This window comes from Pyxicephalus adspersus, chromosome 1 (genome assembly GCF_032062135.1).
Source record: "Pyxicephalus adspersus chromosome 1, UCB_Pads_2.0, whole genome shotgun sequence".
Taxonomy (NCBI): Eukaryota; Metazoa; Chordata; class Amphibia; order Anura; family Pyxicephalidae; genus Pyxicephalus; species Pyxicephalus adspersus.
This window is the reverse complement of record NC_092858.1, coordinates 48,342,189-48,366,311: the sequence shown is the minus strand read 5'-3', so window position 1 is coordinate 48,366,311 and position 24,123 is coordinate 48,342,189. Positions and strand designations below refer to the sequence as shown.

Here is a 24,123-nt window from a genome sequence, read left to right as displayed (position 1 = left end):
TTTCTTAGTAAAATAGACTTTTAAATTTCTCTCATTAGAGTATTTTTTATATTATCTGTAGAGGGATGTAAAAATGTATTGTTGATAATCCTAACTTTTTTTGTTTGTCTCTTTCTTTCTCTAGTCACTCATATTTGATGAGGTGGACTTGTCAGATGCAAGTGTCGCGGAGTCAAGTACAAAAAATGTGAACAACAGCTTTACGGTAATATGTTCTTCTGGAATGGAAAAAGGTCTATGTGCATATTGGTGGAATTACCACTTCCTCATGCTCCAGAATGGCAAGGTCCCAATGGGGGATGGGGCATAGTGGACATGGAGTACAGATTTCCTCCATACAGCAGATAGGAGTAACAACGTTTGACACCAAGAAGTAGCGGATACCTTCTCCACCCACCATACCAAGTATCACCCATGAAGGGGTGAAGGGCAAATAGCTGACATACTTAGTTTGTATGTAACAGGTGATTTGTCTCCAAAAACATTTTATTAGGGGACAGTTCCAAAAGTTATGGTAAAGGTCTGCTTGTGTGGTACCACATTTAAGGCAACTGTTGGATTCTGACAGGCCCAAATGGTATTCCCTTGATGGGGAAATGTAGGCTCTGTGAAGTAGTTTAAAGAACATTTTGCAATATTGCACAGACACGGCACCGCTTTCCAGAATACTCACATCATTTTCAGCAGAATTGATACCCCCAGGTTGGGGAACAGTTGGTGCCATCCTACCATGCCTGAATTTGGAGATCGCTTTGGAGGTGGATGTTTCGGTTTCAACAGCATGGTGTCTAGGGGATTGTGCCAGTTGGTTGCAGAAAGGGTGTGGGTGACTGTGGGGCCATAGCCATGTGATTGGAAGGAAGAGAAAACAGTTTTGTGCAGTTTTTTGATGCTGTAGTAGTTCAGTTAGAGAATAGGCTTTCGGGTTGAGTATTAATCGTACTGAGGTTAGACCTATGTCTGCCCAGGCTCAGAAGATGGGAGAGGTGAGTCCAGGGGGAAAGAAGTGGGTACTGATCAATAGGTTCAGGTAAGATTTCCTTATGGAGATGGAGTAGGAAAATGGGATGTAAAGGGGGAACAGAGTGCAAGGTCTATATTTAAGTTGGTAAAAAATAAGGGGGGCCATGGAGCCAGTCCTTGAGAAATATGTAGGAGAGCCGCTTCGTTGTAAAGTCTGATGTTGGGTAGGTTAAGGCCACCATTGGACACCAGTTGGAGGAGGACAGAATGACCGATTCATAAGTATTTACCACCCCAAATAAAGTGTTTCCTAAGTTGATAGGAAAACAGGGAGTGCTTGAAGGAGGAACAGTAATCTGAGGAAGGCCACTATTTTTTAAAGACTATTCAACCCATGAGGGAGAGGAGGAGTTAGGGCCAAGATTGAAAGAAGTCTTGCATGCTACATAAGGCTGGGGAGAAGGTAGTTTCATAAAGATGCAATGGATTTTTTGGAATTTGTACCTCAAGATACCTGAAGCTTGATTTAGCCCACTGGAATGAAAACTGTTTGCTCCAAGTTGGTTTAGGTTTGGGGTACAGGTATAGGGCCGCTGATTTATCATGAGTATCCTGCAAGAGGACCGAAATGGGATAGAAGATACATAATGACAACAAGGGAGGATTTGGAGTTAGAGATGAAAAGGAGGTTTTACGTCGGCAAAGCCGTGATTTAAAGTTCTGTGTTACCAAAGGGTATTCCCGGGAAATGTGGGTTGAAGGTGAGAAGGCGTAGAAGAGGGACGAGGGTGAGATTGAAGAAAAGTGGGGACGAAGCAGCCTTGGCTTGTACCTCTTTGCATCTGCAAGGGTTGACATAACTGATTGTTGATTTTTTGCAAGGGTATGTTAGTTATTTTTTTTTATCACATTTCTATATAACGCTATCAAAGAGTCTGTCACCTGAGTTTGTCTGTGTCCTAAATAATAATACAAAGTAATATTGAGCTCACTTCATGCTGCTATTTTGAGTAATTGCAGCATCTACAACCTAGTTTAAGAGTCATCAGATTAGTGGGAGGTGATCAACCACGGAGCGTCTTTTTGCTGCCAGGTATGCTCCGGAAGATGGTAAATTTATTCGTGGAAGTCCTGTCACTGGCTAATATGTGACTGGGTCCTAAGATGTTTTCTGTATTTCTGCTGCCAACAGAACCAATATAACCTAGGATATAAAGTGTACCTGTCCCCAACTAATATTAATATAACAAAAATACATAATTATAATGTATCGAATGTTTTTTTTTTTTTTTTTTTTTTAACTCCTTGTCTTTGACAACTGATATTTTGTTTTAAGAAAACAGATGGACTTGTAAAATTCTCCTTCTTTGACAGTTCAGTGGTGTAAATGCCACAGAACTGCATATGTTAGTGTGATGGAAAACGAGATATTTTTGGCTTTTAGCAGATTGCCTCTCAACAGTTGGAATGATTTTTTTAAAGATTTTTTTTCTGTTTTTATTTACCTTACAATGGAAGTAAACATTTAAATGCTTATGGGAGAGATATCCTCTAAAGATGGTTGATACAGATTGCTAAAGTCTGTGTTTCCAGGCTTAGTTGCAAACTGTGAGTTTACTGCATTTTAGATAGCTTAGAGCAGTGATGCCCAAACCTTTTTTCATCTGCGGGCCGCTGTTGACATTGGGATAAAACTCGCAGCCAACAATGCAAACAAACATTAAAAATGAATGTTTAAAACTTGAAAAGTTTTAATTTGAATTGAAATTAAAGTGAAATGTTTCTAGTTACCGTAACATACATGCACCAAATAAGAGAGGACAAATCAAGAATCTCTGCAATAGATACTTCCAGAGATGTGCAATTCATGTGTCCGATTGTCAAGGGGTACATGTTCTTACTATTACATCTTCAGAACCCTACATCTCCCTGTTCCTGAGAAATTTAGGTTCACAGAAGGGAAGTGACCAGATATATGTGACAGGGTAGCATGGTATGACGGGTATAGTTTTTTTTACCTTGTGATGACACTGCAGCAATAAAATGCCCACTGTCGTAGGTTGGGCACCCCTGGCTTAGTGGAATACAAATCGTTTAGTCATCTTTGTGCACATTCATGTAAACGTATTGAATAGGGTCAGGATTGTGTGTTTTTTTTCGGTATACTAGCCCAGGGTTTTTTTTCCTGCAATCCAAAGTATGATAAAATGCCTCTTTAAAAAAAAAAAAAAAAAAAAATTAAATGAAGGTTTTAAAAGCTGTGAGTTATTATAAAAAAGCTCTGTTCCAACTTACCATGACCCAAGGTAGCCTTTTAATTGCTGGATGGGATAGGGTGTTCAAACTTGCGCAGCAACTCTGATAACTGGAATTACAGTAAAGCTGGGTACACACGTGCAATAATTGTTGTTGGAAAGGATCTTTCACAATCCTTTGCAACGACTAAGGACTGCACGATGCATGATCGAGTGCTGTACATACAGCACTGTTCTGTTCTATGGAGGGGGGTGAGGGACGATGAAGCGACACCTTGCTGCGCTCTCTCCCCCTTCCCTTCCCTTACGATGGTTTGTCGTCCATCGTCTGTGGATCCACCAGGACAGTCGCTCAGACGATGGACGAAGGGCACTGTACACACGCTAGATTCTCGTCCGATAATCGTCTTGGGGCCGACTTCTTATTCAGGGCCATCTATCCTAGTAATATGACCCTTTGTTTCTAAATTGTGTTTCTTGTTTCTGCTCTTAGTGTATTTTCCTTGAGTAGATCTGAGGTAGGAGGCATTTGTACTTCTTTTTATGCTGCCTGGTGCATAGAATATAATATCTAGTATAAGAATAGAATTTATTCAGTGTTTCTCAACCTTTTAAAATGGGAGAAGCCTTGAAATAATGATCAGGTCCCAAGGACCTCCTGCTAGCATCAATATATTCACAGCTCACACTTTATTAGCATGGTGATCAGTAGGAAGTATTCCTCTTAGATTGTTGGCCAGTAAGAGGATTGTTACCCTTCCAGATTGCCAAAAAAAATCATTGGTGTCAGATAAACTGACCTGAGTCACAAACTGCTTATTCCTCAAGGAACCCCTAGGAACTCCTCTGGCTTGCAGAGTCTATGAAAACCTCAACACTTAATATAAAATAAGTAAATATTTACCCAGCCTAAACATTGCAGAAGCCAATTCCAATGACTTAATATGTGCGAATTGCAAGAAACAACTGTATTTATATTTAGTAGTTTATACGGACTGGTCTTTTTTAATCAGTTACACAGCAAATGTCTGTGTGAGAAACCTTGAAGAAAAGTTACTAAAAGTAGCTTAATCATTTATCTCCAGTCAGAGTTCAGTTAGAAAATCAATATTTAATTGAGCACAGTAGTGATGGATTGCCTACAACCATACCAAGTAAGGTATTACAGCATTTGTTCATCTTTCTGTCAGTTTAGTGTAATTAAAAAAAAACCTATAACACAATGAAGAAAATATATTGCAAACCTATTTTAGTGGTCTAAAGGATACCGGTCTGTTGGCTTGCTATTCATGCCCAGCATGGCATAATGTTTTTTATTTATAGATAAAAAGTTATATTGGTCATCTAGTAATGACTTTTGTGGTATCTGGCCCGGTATCTAAAAGGTCTATTTTTTACCTGCCTCCCAGAAAAATCTAATGGCTGGCCAGTTCCAAAGTAGTCCGATGTCGTTCATGGATCCGTCCTGGTAGAAGTGAAGGGGAGAGAGCGCAATGGGGTTCCGCTCCGCAGTTCTCTATAGAGCAGAATTGTGCTTTATGTATGTACAGTGCTCGTGCATGCATCTTTCAGTCTTTTTGAGCATGTGAGCATAGCCTAACAGTCTTTCTGTAATGATGCATTTAAACAGAATCATTTCAATAGCTTTGCAATGTAAAGGACACATCTCCACAATTTTTTTATCAGATCTGCATCATCTCAGCTTTTGTCACTAACAACATTACAATAGTCCAACAGGTTCCATACCCTTTGATGAAGCATCTAAATAAATTGACCTGAAATTTGACAGTGTGATCCTGTACAGTTCTGTGCTCTGTTTACAATTCCATGCCAGCTCTAAATAAAACATGTTCATACTATTACAGCCAGAGCCCTATTTGGACTGATAATTCTTGCAGAGCTATAAAAATGATTGTAACTGCACTTCATTATGTTGTTATTATCATTGCTACTACGGACTATCAAATTTCCAAGAAAAGTGAGTTTAAAGTAGAGGTACTACTTCTGACAAATAGCAGAGTGTGTTATTGTAGTTAATAGTAAAACTATGGTAACCTTATTTTTTTTTTTTCAATTTTTTTTTTTTTAACTTTTTGTATTGTTTTTTTTGTGGTTATAAATATAGCATGGGTGGCATTCAGAGCCCTTGTGTTTTTGGAGCTATTTCCTGATAAACAGAGTGGACACAATCTAGTGTGCGCACACATCTTATGTCCTGGTAAACAATGTAACTAGAAAGGGAGGAGAGATTCAACAATATTGGGTTGTCACTTGAACTAAAGGGGAGTGGAAAACAAGAGACATTTGTTTTGGTGACAACAGATTAGAAAGGCAATTCCTCTCATTTCTTGTTGAATATCTAGAACAGAAAGTGCAGGGGAAACTTCTCCACACTACACAGACAGCAAATGGAAAAACTGGAATTGTCTTGATATTCAAATCAAAATATGTGAAATTTAATTTTTTACGTGGATATTAAATGTCCATAACCTTTTGCAGTCTGTACATTGAAACATTGTGGACAACCTTTCATAGAAAAAAATTTGTTGAATTGAGTTGCAGATGTGCTTATATTTTATATTCTAAAGATCATTATTTTTCTTGTTCCTTCCCCCTTTGATTGTCCTTGCATGTACCCAATAGACAATGATCATTGCTGTTGATTTTTATGTACTAGCAATGTAACTGGCTTTAATAGTTTTTATGTATGAAGTGACCTCTATAAATACCATGAGATTTACTGTTCGAGGTTAAGCAAGTAATTTAGAGTGCGCATTCAGTCTATCTAGCAAACACTGCTTGCCCTGCACTGTATGCCCTTTATGAAGAATACTTGGCAACAATCAACTGCTGAGAAAGCAGAGAACCCCAGCTACAAATAAACTCTATAGTTGATATCTGTCAGCAAAAAAATAAACCCTGTTGATTGTGTCTCTAGAAGTAGCATTGGATGTACAGTGGTTTTACTTGCCTTAGTAAATTTTCCCACATTGCTGTCTCAGCTGATGCTGGAGGTGAAACTATATTGTCACAGTCAGGCAAGAGATTACCAAGTCCTGGATATAAAAATATGGACAAATGGCACCAACACATATCAATCAATCATTGGTGTGCCCTTTTCTATATCACTGGTTAAAAGTTTTAAGAGTTTTAAATGCAAGTGCCATGTGGAATAAAAATTTGTAACAAGTAACAATACCTGTGCTTTCAGACCTATCAATATAAACATCTAAAATTAAAGTACTAACATAAGCATATGCAAGCTGTATTTAAATTTTTTTCATCACCTCTGACACTACAGAATCTCTAGCACACAACTGTTCTTAGCCCTTGGCTAAGATCCTGACAGGAAACAGAAAAACCCAATCTGCAAACACTGTTAATGTCTATCTTACCTAGCCCATGCCAGGGCTTGGGTCAGGTAACTGTGCCAATTGAATGTGTTGAAGGCGAATAAAAAGAATTTCATTACCTTGAGCGCCCTAAAGCGATAATCGGACGGAAATCATCTGACGTGTGTACGTAGAATAACTTTGCCAATTGTCTTTTGGACATGGACACACACACACACACACACACACCTACACCTACACCTACCTTCAGTTGGGGTGGGTTTAAGAAGGCAATGTTAACCCATTTTATTAAGCACCAAGGTAATGGTATGTTTATTGTATAGAGGATAGTCTATTTCAAATAGCCCATGTAGAGATAATTTGGGTTTAGCCTTTCCTTTTAGTGAATTACTGTACCATACATTCAAGCTAATGTGCATTAGGAAGTACAGTGCTTCTTTGTGTATATTTACAGGAGGGTGGATAGGTTAATTATACCTGTTTTGCATAATATGATCATGTTAGCATGAACATATTTGTGGAGTTTATTGTAGGGCTTTCAAAAGGTTGGTGGGTATTTTTAATCCTGCTTTCTGGAATTTAAATCCTTTGGGAATTGGCATACTTTAGGCAAATACTGGATCCTGTAACATATGTTATTTGCGGTCTCAGCCCTTATTTAAAAACAATTACGATAATGGTCTGTGTAATGACTGGATTCTCTACAGCCACAAAGAGAATACTTAACATTGATTGTTTTGTATGCTGGTTAATGAAAGTGGATGAGCATGTCATTATGGACTCTGCACAAAGCCTCCATGCAGTCCTCAGGGTAGACCAATTATGACTTCGGAATACTGCAGGTATCTGGCATTCATGAAGCATGGCATGTTTCATCATACGACCGAAAAAAAAAAGGAAGTTGAGAAATAAAAATATAGAGTAGATTTTCTGCTTAAAAGACTTTTATCTAATCAGGCCATAGATGGGCGGATGTCCTGCTGGTAGCAAAATATGTGCATACACCAGTCTTCAAATATGTTGCTAGCAACTCGACCTGCTGCTGTTTCCTATTTGAAATGCTCAATAGACTGTGATGTAGAAGGTGGTCTCCATGCATGTGTACCGTGTTCCAAAACAGTGGGAAAAGCACAAAGCTATTTTTCCACAAAGTCTAAAATTGTACCCATAAATGTCTCAAGCTTTGCTTTAAGACATTTTCAGGACACAGACACTTTCAATTTTTTTCGAATTAAATTAGTCTATCATCTTGTGACCATCTGTACCCAAAAGGGATACACTAAAGACATTATGGAGGGGCACAAGTTTATTAATTCCTTTGCCAGTTGGTAAATCTCTAACTTGTTAGAGCAGGACTTTCAGTTTAAAAAAAAAAAAAAAAAAACACACCCTTAAAGGATGGGCTAGGATCCCTCCATGATCGTAGTTTGATTGGTCCCGCGCTGTTCTGTTGTCTGTCATCTTTTCAGCGTGGACTGGACAACGGGCGCCACCATATGCTTTCTCCTTTTGCTGACATCACCTGATTTCGCACTGTGGCGATACACCTTTCTGAAAATGTACAACCTCCTGCTATAAGGGATGTTTGTATCCCAGGAGCCTGAAGGTTGTGGGACAGGAGTAAAAGCCCCCTTCAGATTAAAGGTAAACATTGAATGCTCATTAGTGGATTTGAGATTAGATTGTGGTTTTATGACTCCTCTGCTTCAGGTTGATAAGTGTTCCTTATAAAATAAGACTGAAGTAATAAAACATACATTTGGCTCCCAACTAATGAGGAAAGCATTAAGTATTTGTATTTCAATATGTTTATTGATTTTTCAAAGGTTATAAGACAAACAAAAAAGAAATTACAAGACAAGTAAAAAAACTCTTGTCAACAAATAACAAAATAACATGTAAAACAGAACACAATGTATATGTGTAAACATTTTAAACAGGGTTCACCGCAAACAATGCTCCAACTGCCATATTCTCCACATCCCATTGTACAAAGACTGTAAAATGCTATAGTTACAGGTAAAGATGTACAATTACAACCCATAAAAAACAAGAGCAGAAAACCGTACATTAATAAACCTAGTTTGAGCAGCGAGCAAACCCACCATGAGACCCAGATGGTGGGATTGGGGTGGTGGTGGTGGGGTTGCGGAGTGTTGAGCAGTGGTGGACAGGTGCAAAGTTGAGAAGTGCAGAGGTTAGTAGTTAAAATGTTGAGTGCAGTGGCTTTCATAGGTTATCAGTGGTGGAGGACTGGTGCAAAGGTAAGGCTAGGTACACACGTGCAATTATTGTCGTTAGAAAACAAACGACTAATGACTGATCAACAATATTCACGATTATTTTAAACAATCGTATTGTGCACAATTTTGTACATGCTGAAACAATACGATCGTTCAAATATAGTACACCAATAATGTACACACACTGGATGCGATCGTTTGAACTATGCAGGAAGTTACACCCTTAAGGCCTCTCCCCCAGCAGAAAAGTGTGCCTACATCCAAAATTAGAAGTGGCTTCCACATCATTTAATTGTTTTTCCTTGAGGAACCAGGGGTGACTTTTCTAGATTAGCATTTGCAGTGAAATGACTCAATACTTTTCTGTAATTTAAATATAATCTTGGCTTTATTATGTGGATATGCAATATGTTGACTTTTTATTTCACTGCTTTAAGCTACGTACACACTTCCAATTATTATCCTATAAGCCCCAGCTCTGCTGCTTGTAAGCTACAGGACACATTGAGCTTTTCCCTGGCTCCCACTGCAGCAATAAATTGCTGCTATAGTAATCTCTTTCTTGCTTAGTAACCCACACCTTTTAATTTTTTTTTAAAAAAAAGTAATACCTTAATAACTTCTTGTTTTGTTTGTCTTCAAAAGGTTAAAGGCTCTTTTGTAATGGTTAGGTAAAAAAAAAAAGTGAGTAAAATTGTGAGCATATACGCACTGTTACTTTTTGGCTGTTTGTGAGGTTTGGATTTTGTTGAAAGGATAGCTTTATTTGTCATTGTCACTCAATCTGTTTTCTCGTCATATTTGTTGAATTAGGTTTTCCAGTGCATGGTATTTCAAAGGTGAAATCTTCCACCGTTTCACCACCCACGTTTTTGTGCAGACATGATCTGCTTCCTGTTATGGCTGTAATGAGCTCTTTCACATCGCTCTACACACTTATTCTATTGCTTCTGCTCCTTGTTAAAAAGAAGTGACTCTCTGGTTTCATTCTAAAACCAAACACTGTAATTTAGCAGCTAATGACTGCACTTAGTGTTATTTTTATCAGGATGGAATAGCTTAACATTTTTCTAATTTCTTTTATTTCCATTTTTTCTTATGTTCTCCGTGTCACAAATCTTATGACCCTAAGCATATTATATAAATACCTTGTCATTCATGTGAATATGACTCCCCTTGTTTAAGCAGGCTGTTTTGTTCTACTTTATCCACATTTTATTCACCTGTGTCACTGAATGACTATATTTGTTAGCTCAGATATGTGAGTGGCGCATCCTCCCCCACCTCTTCTAAATTTGTTTCCCAATGGTTTGGAAACTATCAGATCGAGTTACAATATAAATGGTGTCTTAGATTCAAATACCAAAGTAATTAGCATTTTCTAGTTGGGACAATATTCTGTTCAGGATCTGCCTTTGGGAAAGTCTTGTCAGTTGATTGTCTATTTTTTACTGTGCATAGCGTATTTCAGGACCTGAAGGTTTTCACATATTTTAAGTTTGTCATTTAAAGTTTTGTCCTCTACATTTTGCCTTATCTGAATTTTTACTTTAACTTTATAATTTATTATTTATCTAAGTTATTTATTGCTACTATTTTAGTTTCTAAAATGTACGTAGTTTAAAAAAAAACATATGTTAAATTTAGACTTGGACCTGATTACAAGAAAAGTTTCAGTTCTCTTTATTTATAGTTTTCTTCTTTTCTGGATCAATTAGAATAGAAAAGGGGGAAAAAATAATGTAATGCTCAAAACAAAATGCATTATTATGATTGATTTTCTTTCTTCTGGTAAAATTCTTCTGTCTGTCCCAGCTACCTTGATACCTTATACCACTCCGCATGGATCTTCATCTTTCATCTGTATGTTCTATTGCAAATTTCCTGACAAGTAATGACCTAACTTATCCATCAGAAATCACTTGTGTTTCATCACAAAATATTTTTTTCTTTCTTTAAAAAAAAAAAAAAAGAGCTCTTTACTGTAACAGTCTGAGCATGCATCTGCCGGGATCAGGATAATCCGTACAGTTGGTTACAAGATGAAAGTGGGGCTTTTTCCCTCACTCTCGCACAGTATTTTTTTTTTTTTTGTCATCAAGACAATATGCAAAGTTTAAGTGATTATAAAGCTTTGCAGCGATTCTGAGCAGTGTAAATGAAACACTCTGCCTAGATATCATGCAGCTTGCACCCTCTTCCTCTGTAACAATATCAATTGCTCTGCAATGGAAGCTGTAAGACAGTGAAGTTTTACTTTAAACTGATTTGTTTTTTCTTTGTTTTATAGATAATCACTCCTTTTAGAAGACTAATTTTGTGTGCAGAGAACAGAAAAGAAATGGAGGACTGGATCAGTTCACTAAAGTCAGTGCAGTCAAGAGAGCATTACGAGGTAACTACATTCATTTTGTGTTTTACAGTAAACTTGTTTAATGTTTTTGAAACTTGTCACTGGTCAAAACTGGTATAACCAGTAGGTTGTGGGATGTACTAACCACTAGAATGTTTGTCTACTAGCACCCAAAATTTGATATAAAAGCTTATTCATTTTGCAAAGATAGCATTATATAATTCTGATTAACTGAAACAATGTTGATGCTGTAATTCCAGTCACACATTGCAGTTGTATATTTACAACCTAATTTTCTTTTTTATTTTATTTTTTTTTTTTCTTTTTTTTTTTTTGTAATAAATTACACAGGTAAAAAATAGTTTTGATAATCATCAGAAGCCACCGCAAACTTTTCAGTTTTTCGAGCAGATTTCAGATCTGATTACAGTTTTTCTCTAACACGTACGGTTCCTGAGTTATGAGTACTATTATAGTTAACATTGTACGAGCATGTATTTTGCACTAAAACGTAAGCACCATTAAGTAAATGTTAATACATCTTCAGTGTGAAGTAAAATAAGGCACACTGTGGTATAGATCTACTGAACAGTGTCAGTCAGGTAAAATTGTTTCTTCAGAAATGTTTAGAGTATGATTTTCTTGTGTACTCTTTGTCTGGATTGTCGCCAAACAGCATCCAGCAGTAGTCAGCCATCAAACTTTCATTCCATAAATCTTGGTAGCGGTTCTCAATTGAATGCACTGGTGAAAACGTTCTACCTATTCGTCACTTACCATACCAAGATTTTTTCGGGAAGAATTCCAGATGTGAGTGCTAAAAATATATTTTTAATGACATGCGATAACCCAGTTTCTGGTATGAATCAAGCAGATTCTGAATTCCTTCCTTGTATGCAGGAGACCTATGGTTGCCCAGGAAATTTTCACAAGGCCACTTGAATGCATCCCAAGCTTCTAGCTCAGCTGCTGAGAGAGATTGTTTGAAAACATCATCTTGCAAAACAGACTAGATCTGTGGCACTATAAATATCACTTCCTTCATTTTTGCAGTGATTATGTTTAGAAACTTCTCAACAAGGTACTGAAAACCCATGGAGTTTTTCCCCCATGTCCTTTACAAGGTTCTTCAACAAGCCTCCAACTTGATATGGAGAGGTGGCAGAAATATTTTATGTGGATCAACCAGAGGCAAAAAAACTTGACACTGCTTGTTCCGGGCTTATAGGTATCTCTTGGAAGCCAGTCACGCTTGACATAATAGTCTCCCGTAGATCTCCCGTCCTATCCCACAGTTAGTCTCCCCTCCAGCCCCATTATGTATATAGTGAGTAGTGGTGTGTGAAGGTCCTTGAAATTGCAATCTGGTATCAGGTTAAAGCCGAGTAAGTAGTTTTTAATTTAGTTTTTAATTTATCAATATTTTTTCTTTTGTCTTTTTAGTGTGGAAATTCAAAGCTCACAAGAGGTGTGCTGTAAGAGCAACAAATAACTGCAAATGGACAACGTTGGCATCCATTGGGAAAGATATTATTGAGGATGAGGATGGTGTAAGTATGAAGAAGCCTTTGTTTGAATTCATATTTTGTTTGTATTTGTACTATTGTTTGGTTAACATTGTAAATAATGTTATTATTTCAAGCCCTAGCTTTAAAGTGCACCTGTTGCTAGCACAAAAGGCTCTAAGTGTTCATAAATAAGCTCCTAAAGTATACTCTACGTTGCAAGACTGCAAGTTCGTATGAGACCCCAAACACCTGTGCTGCATTAATTTAAAATATATTGAATTTCCTGATAATGTTGAACGCTGGTCTACCTACGCCACCCTTCTTTGGTGCTGTTGCAGACTTTATAACCCATATGATCATTTTAGTAGAATAATTTTTAAAAGGTGTATCTTTAATAAATCATTTTTATTGTAGATTGAAATACAGGCTTTCCTGCCTGTGTTGTTTTTTTTTAGCCTAAAATTACCTATGACTCCCATTTATAAAACAGGGAATCTGGCATTCCCAGGTGGGAATCGTTTACTGCCATTGAAACACATGAACCTGGAAGATTCCCTCATAGGAATGTTTGTGGAAATCTCAACATCAGGGTTTTATTATTAGAGCCCTTAATTTTATTTTATTTTTTTATTTAACAGTCTTAACTCAATTACAATCATAGGATCTGGTAAAGTTTCCTAATATATTTTCTTCAGATAGCAATGCCTCATCAGTGGTTGGAGGGAAATCTTCCTGTTAGTGCCAAATGTGCTGTTTGTGACAAAACCTGTGGCAGTGTCCTACGTCTACAGGATTGGAGATGCCTTTGGTGTAAAGCAATGGTGAGTACTAGTCAATATTATTTCATATTGGTACTGTATATTGTGTGCTTGGGCATGGTGCATCAGATGTTTTAATATATTTGTTTCTTTAAAAGAATATGTTTGTACATAATTATAACACAGTAAAAGAAGTAAAATAAATACCAAAAAAACAAACAGCCGCCTCCTTAACACATAGAAAAGAATTCAGGCACATGTTATTGACTGGTGGAAAGATAAGGTCTATGCAGAGCACACAGATCAGTATTGCAGACTACCAACATTTTCCTTAGCCTATATTTGAAAAATCTTTCACTTTCACTTAGCATAAATAGTTTTGGAAAAGGTGTTTAATATATTGAAGATACAGTTTCTGGCATTTTATGGAGTGTAATGATTTGAAAAAGCCCTTAGAAACAGAGATATATTTCACTAGTAACTCCTGTACACATAGACCTCAAATGCCCCTTTAACATATACATGATTTACAATTGCCTATTTCGGACAGCAAAAGTATCCTCCTCACCGACAGCCCAAACACCCGTGCCCCTCTCACTTTTCAGTACAGTTAGTTTTATTAGGTCAGCACCTTAGTGTTGGATAACGTTGCTTTCCTGAAATGGTAAGACCTCAAAACCCAAGGATGTTGGTGAAGTAGAAGACAGGTAGTAGCTGGACTAAAGCATTTCTTGCATCAAAGGTGGCTTTGGAGCTGTGCCTGATTAATGCTTTGCTGGTATTGGGAAATTTGAGAAGATGCGGGGGGTATGCCATCACAAGTATTGTGCTGCTGGGTAAAGCATTAGAATAGGAAGTGTTTGGCTGTGTGGGGCAGTAAAGTAAAGGAGGGGACATATTTTCCTGATTTGAAATATACTGGTTCACTCACTACTCCATGTATTACAACTTTTTCTTGCCATACCAAGCACCTACTAAAAGTAAAAATGTTGCTAGATGCATGCTAATGAAATAAAAAAAAAAATATGAATGCACTGCTACAACTCATTGTTTATGCTACAACTGCTTAAAGTTGAACTTTAATTTTGTAAAATCCTGTGCAGGTACATACTGCATGCAAGGACCAGTACCCTCGTAAGTGTCCCCTCGGCCAATGCAAGGTGTCTATAATACCTCCAACAGCACTCAACAGTATAGATTCTGATGGTATGTACCCAAATAACCTTCTTCTTTTTACTTCTGATTTCTGCATCAATGTAGTAGGGAACTACAGTTGGTTTCGAAGATTTTTTGCTTACAGTCTATCTTCCATTGTTTTGCAGCAAACATTACATTATGTTCACTTTGTTGATTTAGGGTTTTGTACAACTGTTCACTGATAGTCATATGCAATCTAGATGCAGAATTTTTGCCTCTGGGTGAAACTTCATCCTAATTCCATTTATTGCATAAGTTTTATGTGTGTAATGTTGCTCAGTTGGGGCCATCAGCAAACAGTGTACCACCATTGTATTGGGGGGTAGCAATAAATTGCTAAATAATTAAGGTTGTGTATGATCAAAGTGGTACATTTTAATCTTTACTCTATTGTCTGTTTGTCACTTAGATTTAGGCGATTAGGAAATGTATGCTCCTTCGTTATGACAAATATCTAGCATTTGTATGTAGCTTTAGGTAAATAATGGTTAACCTAATGACTGTAGAACAATTGAACAGGCAGAAATGTGCATTGCTTGCTATTTCAGTCTTTAGTGCTTCAGAACTTTACAATGGTTAGGACTATTATAAAAAGTATTTGTTATGTATTCCAATTTTTAAGTGTTTTTGTACAGTTTCTTAGGATATGACAGAAGGGGACATTAAACTGCATTGCATAGCAATAGATTTTCTTATACATGAAATGTAATATATTGTGAAATAATACCTAAACCATCTTCTTTCTTATACCAGGGTTCTGGAAAGCAACTTGCCCACCTTCTTGTGCTAGTCCACTGCTTGTTTTTGTGAATTCCAAAAGTGGAGACAATCAGGGTGTGAAATTCCTCAGGAGGTTCAAACAGTTGTTAAATCCTGCTCAGGTGTTTGACCTAATGAATGGAGGACCTCATTTAGGGTGAGAACTTCGGAACAATAGGTTGGGGGATTTAGTTTTAGTTGGGGTATGGATCACATCAAAAAAAAACTAATGCAATTTTTTTTTTCTTGGCTGAATTTTTATTTTGTATTTATTTTAAATATGTTCATTTTTCTTTTATTTTAGTTTACGATTATTTCAGAAATTCGATAATTTTCGTATTCTTGTGTGTGGAGGAGATGGAAGTGTTGGCTGGGTTTTGTCTGAGATAGATAGGCTAAGCCTACATAAGCAGGTCAGTATGTAAAATCTCTGTAGTGAGTAGAAAAAGTAAACTTATCTATGATGAGTGTATCAGTAGCATGTGTGCATTTCATTATTTAAAATATCAATTTTTGGTACATGATTGCTGTGGAACAATGCTCATTATTAACATTGCCATAATATGTCATTTAGGTAATTATTGTCTAAAACTGATCAGTTACTATGGGGTAGTATATGCTGTAACAGACTACAGTAAAAATCTAATACACCTTACTACACAATAGTTTATGGAAGTCTTATTTTCTGCATGGGTACACAAGCATTCTAAAATTATCTCTTTATGGATTCAATAAAATGTATGCACTTTTTTTATTCACTCACAATTTGTCATTGTAGTGTCAGCTGGGGGTCCTTCCACTGGGTACTGGAAATGACTTGGCACGGGTGCTTGGCTGGGGTAACTCTTGTGATGATGATACACAGCTTCCTCAGATTTTAGAAAAATTGGAACGTGCAAGTACAAAGATGCTGGACCGGTAAGTTGTCCTTTGTCAAAAGACTATTTTCAAGTTAGGTTGAAATGGACACCTTGTACCATATATAAACTAATCATTTTGCACACTGAATACTGTATAAAAAGCAAAGAAAGTTACTTCAAACTCAAATGTTGATCAACATGACTCAACATGTGGGGTGCAGATTATTTTATGTAGTTTTTTCATGCAAAGTGACCAGCACTGCATGATGAGTCTGTCTAGTTTGTTGCATTTGATACATATAATGCTGAGAAAAAATTGATAATCATATGACAGACTTCCCAAAGATATGGTTAAATATTGAGTAAAAAATGTATAAAGGATTACAGGTCTTCCTCACTTCCTCATTACATGTGTATAGCCACACATCATTTCCCCTTACCTTTATTTTGAGTTCTGATTCTTCAGTCTTCTAGGAGTTGCCAAGAGCATTGTTACATGAAAATATAACTATTCCTTCAATACTAAATCAAGTGAGTCTTGATAAACAGTTCTTTTTTTCAGGATTACTTGCAGATTTTTGCATATAATGTGCTCCATATTGGTAGTTTCAGAAAGATATACAAAATTATATTCAGAAACAGAAATTGAGCTTGTTTGAGTAGTAAAAGCCAACTTGTTAATTATTTAGTTGTTTACAGTGCTTGTTGCTGTTTTAGTTGAGTGTTATTGATTTGTTGTGGTTATTTATATACAGCTGGTATACTGCTAAAGGCATATTTTTTGCAAGTTTTAAAATTAGACATAAAAATTGTATGCCCAATAAGGTCTGTTTTACTGCCAGGGCTACTTTAGTACATTAGAAGAACTGCGGGAAGTCTTCGGTTTTTACTCATTTTATAGCTTTTAGGCCAAAATTTATCATGAGCAGTAAGCATTCAGGCCTTCTCCTTGGTACCTGTGCTGAACTAATCCTCAAAAAAGAGGGTCATTTACAATTAATAGTGATTGTATGATGAACAGTATAGCTCCTTCCTCTAATTGGCATGATTATTTGTGTCCGAAAAGAAATATTCAACATGGCAAATTTTTTATAATTTGTTTTATTTGTATTTAGCAAATACAAGGACAGCATTTCTGGGTATTTCTTGTCTGCTGATGTCCATCCATGCATGCATTAACTCCACATGTGCCTAAATGACAGCTTTGATTATTCTCATAGATGAATGAAGACTGCCACCTCTGCCTGGAAGATTGTTGATATCCAAAACGGATCACAGCTTTGACCTGCATTGGATATCACTTGCTACACTAAACAAAAATAGATTCCTTAAAATTTCAACAGCTTTTCAGTAGTTTGTGTAACAAAAAAAGAAAGAAAAAACTTAGAAAAAAAAGATTAGAAAAGGTTAGGAAAAAAAAAAATTAAACAGCAGAATTGTTTACGCTTAAAGCAATGAGAGTCAAACAGCATATGCAGACACGTTTTAGAAATACCAGAGGTCCTTGGTGCTACTCATTGAACATGACTTTGTATGTATGTATGTATGTATGTATGTATTAAAAAGCACATACCTGAAAATGTTTTATCTTTAGAACTGCACTAATCTCTGTGATAGTTCTTGTTGAATAAGATTAACTGGTCATTGCTGTTTCTGTCTAGTGTGCTCACAGACAGAAACAGAGACTCAACTCGCAGACTGAATGAGTAATCACTCCACAACATAGAATCTTTATTGATTTTTATTTTAGATCACTAATGTTTTCAGAAGTCCATGGACACATTACAAAAGACCACTGAAATACAGTGACTGTGTTAAAAGGTTGTTGAGCTTGAAAAAGAATTAAGATGCCATTGACATCTCCTAAGGAGCTGCAGAGAGAAACATCTAGGATAGGGAGGAACTGTCCATGGGGCAACTTGAATCATCATATGTTGCTCAAATCTGTATTTCAGTAAGAGATATTGAGGGGAAAACTTGTAAAAAATGAAATAGGCTACAAATAATCAATATTGAGGGAAGAATGAACAAAGACAAATACAGCACACTTGTAGTGAGACCTAAAGTTGTTAACCAACTGTTTTGGTTCAGTGTTTTAGCATTGACTCATTTTAGCCGAGAAGAAAAAGAAAAAAAATTGCAGAACTTTGTAGATTTTATTTAGCTGGAATTTTTTTATGATTAAGTCTGAATTAAAGATGTCCAGTGCTTTCAGTGTGATAAAGTATGGGTAAAGCCAAAACAAAAGGGTAAAACTTGCTCAAGCGTTTTTTTTGTTTTTTTTTTTTTACTGTTTGAGTGTTGGGAAGGTTTCCCTTTAATTCATGCACCAGAAATGAAAAAGCTTGTTGGTTACCTCTTGTTCAGGAGACAGTCCTAAAATTTTGTATTCCCCCAATTTTTGGTTTTTGTTACAACAGTCATTAACCGAAATGGAGTCGTAATTCTAAGCTACAGAGACACAGACTGCAATACAACCTCGATGGAGTCATTGTATACCCCTCTCCAAAAAAAAAAAAAAAAAAGTTTTGCCTTTAAATGTCTTTTAGGTAATGTGCAGATCAAATGTTTAAAGTCCTTATTAAATCAAATAAATCTAGTCCTAATTGAAACAGTTTTTTTTTTTTTTAATGGTAGAAAATATCTAAGTGTGTATCTTGTGTACATGTATATTACATAAAACTCTTTATCAATTATGTCTTTTAATTGCAGGTGGAGCATAATGTCATATGAGCTGAAATTGCCATCAAAGACCTCTATCCTTCCTATATCTGCAGAAGAGGAGTCTGAAGAGGTTAGTATCTGCTGTTCTGCCAAAAACACAAATAAGGTAACCTTTAAGTAATGCAAAGTTTTGGTGAAATGGGGTTTAATATTTCTTTTTGCAAATTTTAAAGTAAATTGTGCTTTTGCTAATGAAGAGCAAAGCAAACTGTTTTAATTTAAGGCTGACCCCAACAGCAGCTGTTACTTACATCCCTATATGCTCCTGTCTGTCCAGTCACCTTCGGGAGTGAGTAGCCCTCTGCAAATTTTTAGTTCACAGTTCCTGATATGGAAGCCAAGGTAAATAAAAGCTGTAGCAGGTGATGGCCACTATTTTACTTTGTTGTAGTTGTGTATCAAATTAACAGCAGTGGGCACACCCAGTTTTCGCTATGTAAGCAGCTGGTTACCTATTTAGTCCTTCCAAACTTTGAAACATCTAATTTTTTACACTTGCCTTGTATGAATAAGCCCTTATAGTAAGTATTCCATCTCTGCTGTGGTGCACTGTATAGCTGTGTAGACAGACTTTTAGTATTGCATAGGTGGTGCCTGTACTTATGTTCCCAAAAAGCCTTAAAAATCTACAATCTGGTAAGTTATAAGCACTACTACACTGGGCTGAATAAAGGATAGTTTTAAACTACTACGGCAGACAGCATGTAATAAACTAATTTGTTCAGTCTCTAAAAAAACCTTCAAAAGCTAATAATCCTTTAAGGGTAAATGTACCTACTGTTTTGTGCTACACAGTATACCATGAGAGCATGATTTTTTTTGCCTGAGATATCAGAATTTAAAACTGCCACAGTCTGATAACCATATCAGACCACTGCAACACTATCTTCTGCACAACTTGTCTTTCCAAGTCTCCTATATATTATTTTTATACGTAAATGTACACAGATAAAAAGTCACCCTGTCTCTAGTTTCAGATCTCTGCATATGAAGACTCAGTGGCCACTCATCTAGCCAAGATTCTGAATTCAGACAAGCATTCCGTAGTCATATCCTCTGCAAAGTAAGTGACTGTTTACAGTTAATGAATTGAGCTCTCATAGTTTAAAAGGTCATCATGTCATTGGTAACAGAATTCAGTTTGTGCTTCAAATAGTGTATTTTCAAAAAGGTCATGTAATTCCTTTATCGAACCCTGATCAGATATGAGACTTATGCTTTGTATCCCTAGCTTTGTAAAAAAAAAAAAAAAAAAAAAAAAAAAGGACCTGTTTTTGTAAAATGTATAAAGGTGATTACACTATTTGTGCTGATATCCTAAAAAACCAAGCTACTAGTAGAATATTTGCAGACATATTGTTTTTTTACGGTATCTTTTTTTTTTTTTTTTTTTTTTTTTTTTTTTTTTTTTTAAGTGTTCGACGCTGAATGAAAAGCTTGATCTGCTGCTTCAGACTCTCCATGCAGAAGCACAAGCTGCTCCATTGTTGACCCATTTAACACCACCAATTGTTGAGGAAGAGGTGGAGGAGGAATTCTCAAGTGAAGAATCACTATCTGAGAGCAAGGAGCATTTAGCGGACAGTATTGCAAAGTCTTCCACACCAAAGCTCTTCAAGCCACGAGAGCAGCTTATGCTGCGAGCCAACAGCTTAAAAAAGGCAGTCAGGCAAATCATAGAACAAGCTGAAAAAGGTTTGTTGCTGCTTATATATTTTCCCCCTTTTCATCATCTAATACAAAAACATTTGATTTTTAATAACTTTCTGTACAGCAGACAATGGTCACAAATACCGGTAGAGAGCGCGAACCCAACAGAAGTTCCAATCCTTTCACATTCTATATTGAATTGAGAATACATTTGGCTTTATATACATTTTGTGCATTATAATACTGCTTACTGAATAATCTTTTGTGTTCAGTATTAGACTGATTTAGTCTGAAAGTAAACCTGTGACCAGATCATGCACACAAACATACTTGTGTGGACCATACCTGGTGCCTGTTATTAGCCTAGGGCAGGGCTGACCAACAGGTGGATCGTGATCTACTGGTAGATCGCAAAGGCAACGCGAGTAGATCGCGGAGCCCTGCCTTTCAAAATAAACTCTACCCATCGTTTCCCCAGGCACAGGAATACGCACCATTTAGAATATGGAAAGAGAAGGGTCTGGTTACTTTTAGGGATCTTTTTGGACAAGATATGTCTACACTGCCCCTACGGGCGTTGCAAAACAAATATGATATTCCTGGATGGGCGATCCATCCTTTGTATTATAATCAGGCTCTGTCATACCTCAGATCTATGGCTATTCAGTATGTAGATTTTTTTTTGTTCAAGTGGTTTTGATAGACTGTTATCATTATCTCCGCCAAATATATCTAACATACATGCCTATTTGCTGCCTTCTTTTACCAAATCTCTATCAGTTTCCAATGTAAAAAGCTGGCAAAGAGACTTCCCTGATCCGGAGATTGTTGATGTCGTTCTACAGGGCTATTTGACAGTCAGAAAGTCTATTGTAAATGAGGTGTGGAGAGAATCCCAGTTCATGTTGTTACATAGAGCCTATAAGGTGTTCAGGCCTGCACCGTCAGGTGCTCAGCCTACACAATGGCATCTCCAATGTCCCAAATGTGATGCTGCTAATGCTTCTCTATCCCATCGTCTTTGGTTTTGTCAACGTATTGAGCAGTTTTGGCGTCAGATTATTATATTCATATCTAATGTAACTGGATACCTTATCCCCCACACCCCTTCTCTCCTCCTATTTGGTGCCTGGGAGGGTGCACCCCAGAATGATATGTCCCGTTCTTTACAACGCTGGACTAATGTCTGTTTGTTGGCAGCCAGAAGAATGATTATGCGTAATTGGATTCAACCGCTGCCTCCCACATTGGAGCAAGTCATCACCTCCTTAAGAACTTTATTTTATAAAGAGATGTTGGACGCCCACTACTGTGCACTGGAGGTATTAAACTCCAAGTTTTTATTGTTGGTAGATCATTTTGACTTGGTCATTTTAAAAGTAGCTTGCAAGCCAAAATAGTGTGGGCCTAGGGTAAGTTAAGATAAAAGGAGTCCTTTTGTCTTAGCAGCACAATTGTATCTGATGGTTTGCATGTAAAGTTTTTTTTTTACAGTTTAAAATAAAAATGGACACACACTAATCTAATCCTGATATTTTGTGGCATTCAGTCTCCGGGAACATAGCTAAATTAGAGGTATTTAACTGATGAAGTGTTTTTTGTGTTAGTAAGGCGGATTTATTGTCCTCTTAGTGGTGGATGAGCAGAATGCACAAACTGAGGAGCAAGAAAACCAGGCTGCAGAGGAGTACAGAAAAGAGTTGGAAGAGTCAAAAGAAGAGGAAAAAGATGAGGACACTAAGGAATTTGATATCTCATCAGGTAAATGTAGTAGCTGTAAATTTTGAATTTAACAAATTAGGCATTTATGTAAAACTTTTTTGGTGAAACTGTTGAAAGAGTCTTGTTAACTCCATCGACTTATTATTTTAGTTATAAATTTAATTTACTTGAAAAGGTACAGGAAAGAATAAATACTTGATTACACATAACCTGCTTTTAGATCCATTGGGGAAGGGGGGGGGGGTAATGGTGGTCCCATCACATACTCTCTCCAGAGTTCCACAATTCCCCCCATCTAGGGGTTGATGCCCAAAGCCTGGAATCATGACTACTTCTGGTTGATGGATGCAATTGGACTCGCTTTTTTTTTTTATATATCCTCAGGGTACCATAAAGGCCTTATATAAGTCCAGTTAACATTACACCAGTTTAACAATATTTTGAACACTATGCAGTTGGTAAAAAGTCCTTAGGATGTAAACTAACCACGTTTTATCACGTGGTCATTGGTGTTAAAAAATCTTCCAAACCCCCTATACTTTGGAATGTCTTGGGGACCCTGATTTGTTTATATTAATCACTTCAAAAACTTTGACTGTACCAGTTTCACGAAATATACTGCTTTTATCTTTCCCTGTTAGCTAATAAGTGTGTGGTTCAGCCACAACTGACCTTCATGTATTAGATGTGTTTTAAATGGATGAAAATATCTTCTTACTGTAATTTGAACTAGGAGCTGTGAGCCAGAGCGCCTGTATGTATCTGGGCATGTAAGAATTACCAGCAGAAACTGATGTTTTTAAAAGAATAATGAAACATGAATTCAGTTACCAACAAGTAGACATAATTTTCACTCATTAGGGCTCTGTTGGTTTTTATTGGCATGAACAGCAAAAAGGTTATTCTTAATGTAGCTTAGCCCCAGGAGTCCCATCTGTCATATTAAAGAGCAGCTGTTTATATAGAGTATGCTTGTTTTGTCATGAGGTATAGATGGGGCAGAAGATAACACTGCTAGATTATGAATGACAGATGTACAAAGGTTACGATGTAGGTGACAGCTTCAAAGTCCTTTTATGCTCTTTAACCAAAACAGAAAAGCTTTTATAAAAAAAGTCACATTTACCTTTTCATTTTGGGAATCCATCCTAGGTAAAAGTGATACTTTAAGGAAAATATAGTATCTTTTTAAATTTGAAGATATGGCACCTGATTGTAAAGCCTTAGGGATACATGCATACGAGTAATTCTGATACATTTCCTGAACTGTGCATATGTTGTATTTGCTGCATGGTTTTAGGAAGTTACTACTATACACAGTGTCCGCAAGTAGAAGATCTACTGTGTAAAGGGAATTGTTTGTTGTGCATAGGAAGTAACCTAAAATGTACCTCCTGTAGAGCCTAGAGCCCCATAGATTTATACCGCTGATGTGAGATTAAGGCACTGTGCCTCCAATTGCACATTATGTGATGTAGCACTACATTTGTGCTGCTCACTGCTGATCGCAAGGCTCTGACGTGAAAAGTAGAAGCCCGGCCTCCACCTAGACAGCTGCCCACAGAGACACAGTTTAGAACAATTCATAGTAGGCAAGTTATTAGATTAAGCTGAACTGCAGGGAGAGGGGTTTTGCAGAGTTCAGTTCTGAGAACAGAATCAGATCCTGATTTTTAGATTACATGTTTTTTTAAAAGGATTGTATGTTTAGTTACTTAGATTGAAAACAAGTTATAAGTCTTCAACCCACTTAGTTTGTTGATCCAGAGGAAGGCAAA

The 24,123-nt window shown here is 36.8% G+C and overlaps 1 protein-coding gene across 1 annotated transcript in view; it reads left to right on the top strand.

Annotated features, from left to right (window-relative positions):
* Positions 1–24,123, top strand: part of DGKH (diacylglycerol kinase eta) — a 97,632-nt gene that overhangs the window by 52,689 nt on the left and 20,820 nt on the right. Inside the window, 13 exon segments of the mRNA XM_072399958.1 lie at positions 125–205; positions 11,105–11,297; positions 12,611–12,717; positions 13,371–13,496; positions 14,537–14,639; positions 15,384–15,546; positions 15,694–15,802; positions 16,168–16,307; positions 18,962–19,043; positions 19,945–20,036; positions 20,205–20,208; positions 20,365–20,668; positions 22,256–22,384. Coding sequence (XP_072256059.1) covers positions 125–205; positions 11,105–11,297; positions 12,611–12,717; positions 13,371–13,496; positions 14,537–14,639; positions 15,384–15,546; positions 15,694–15,802; positions 16,168–16,307; positions 18,962–19,043; positions 19,945–20,036; positions 20,205–20,208; positions 20,365–20,668; positions 22,256–22,384 — 1,633 coding nt within the window.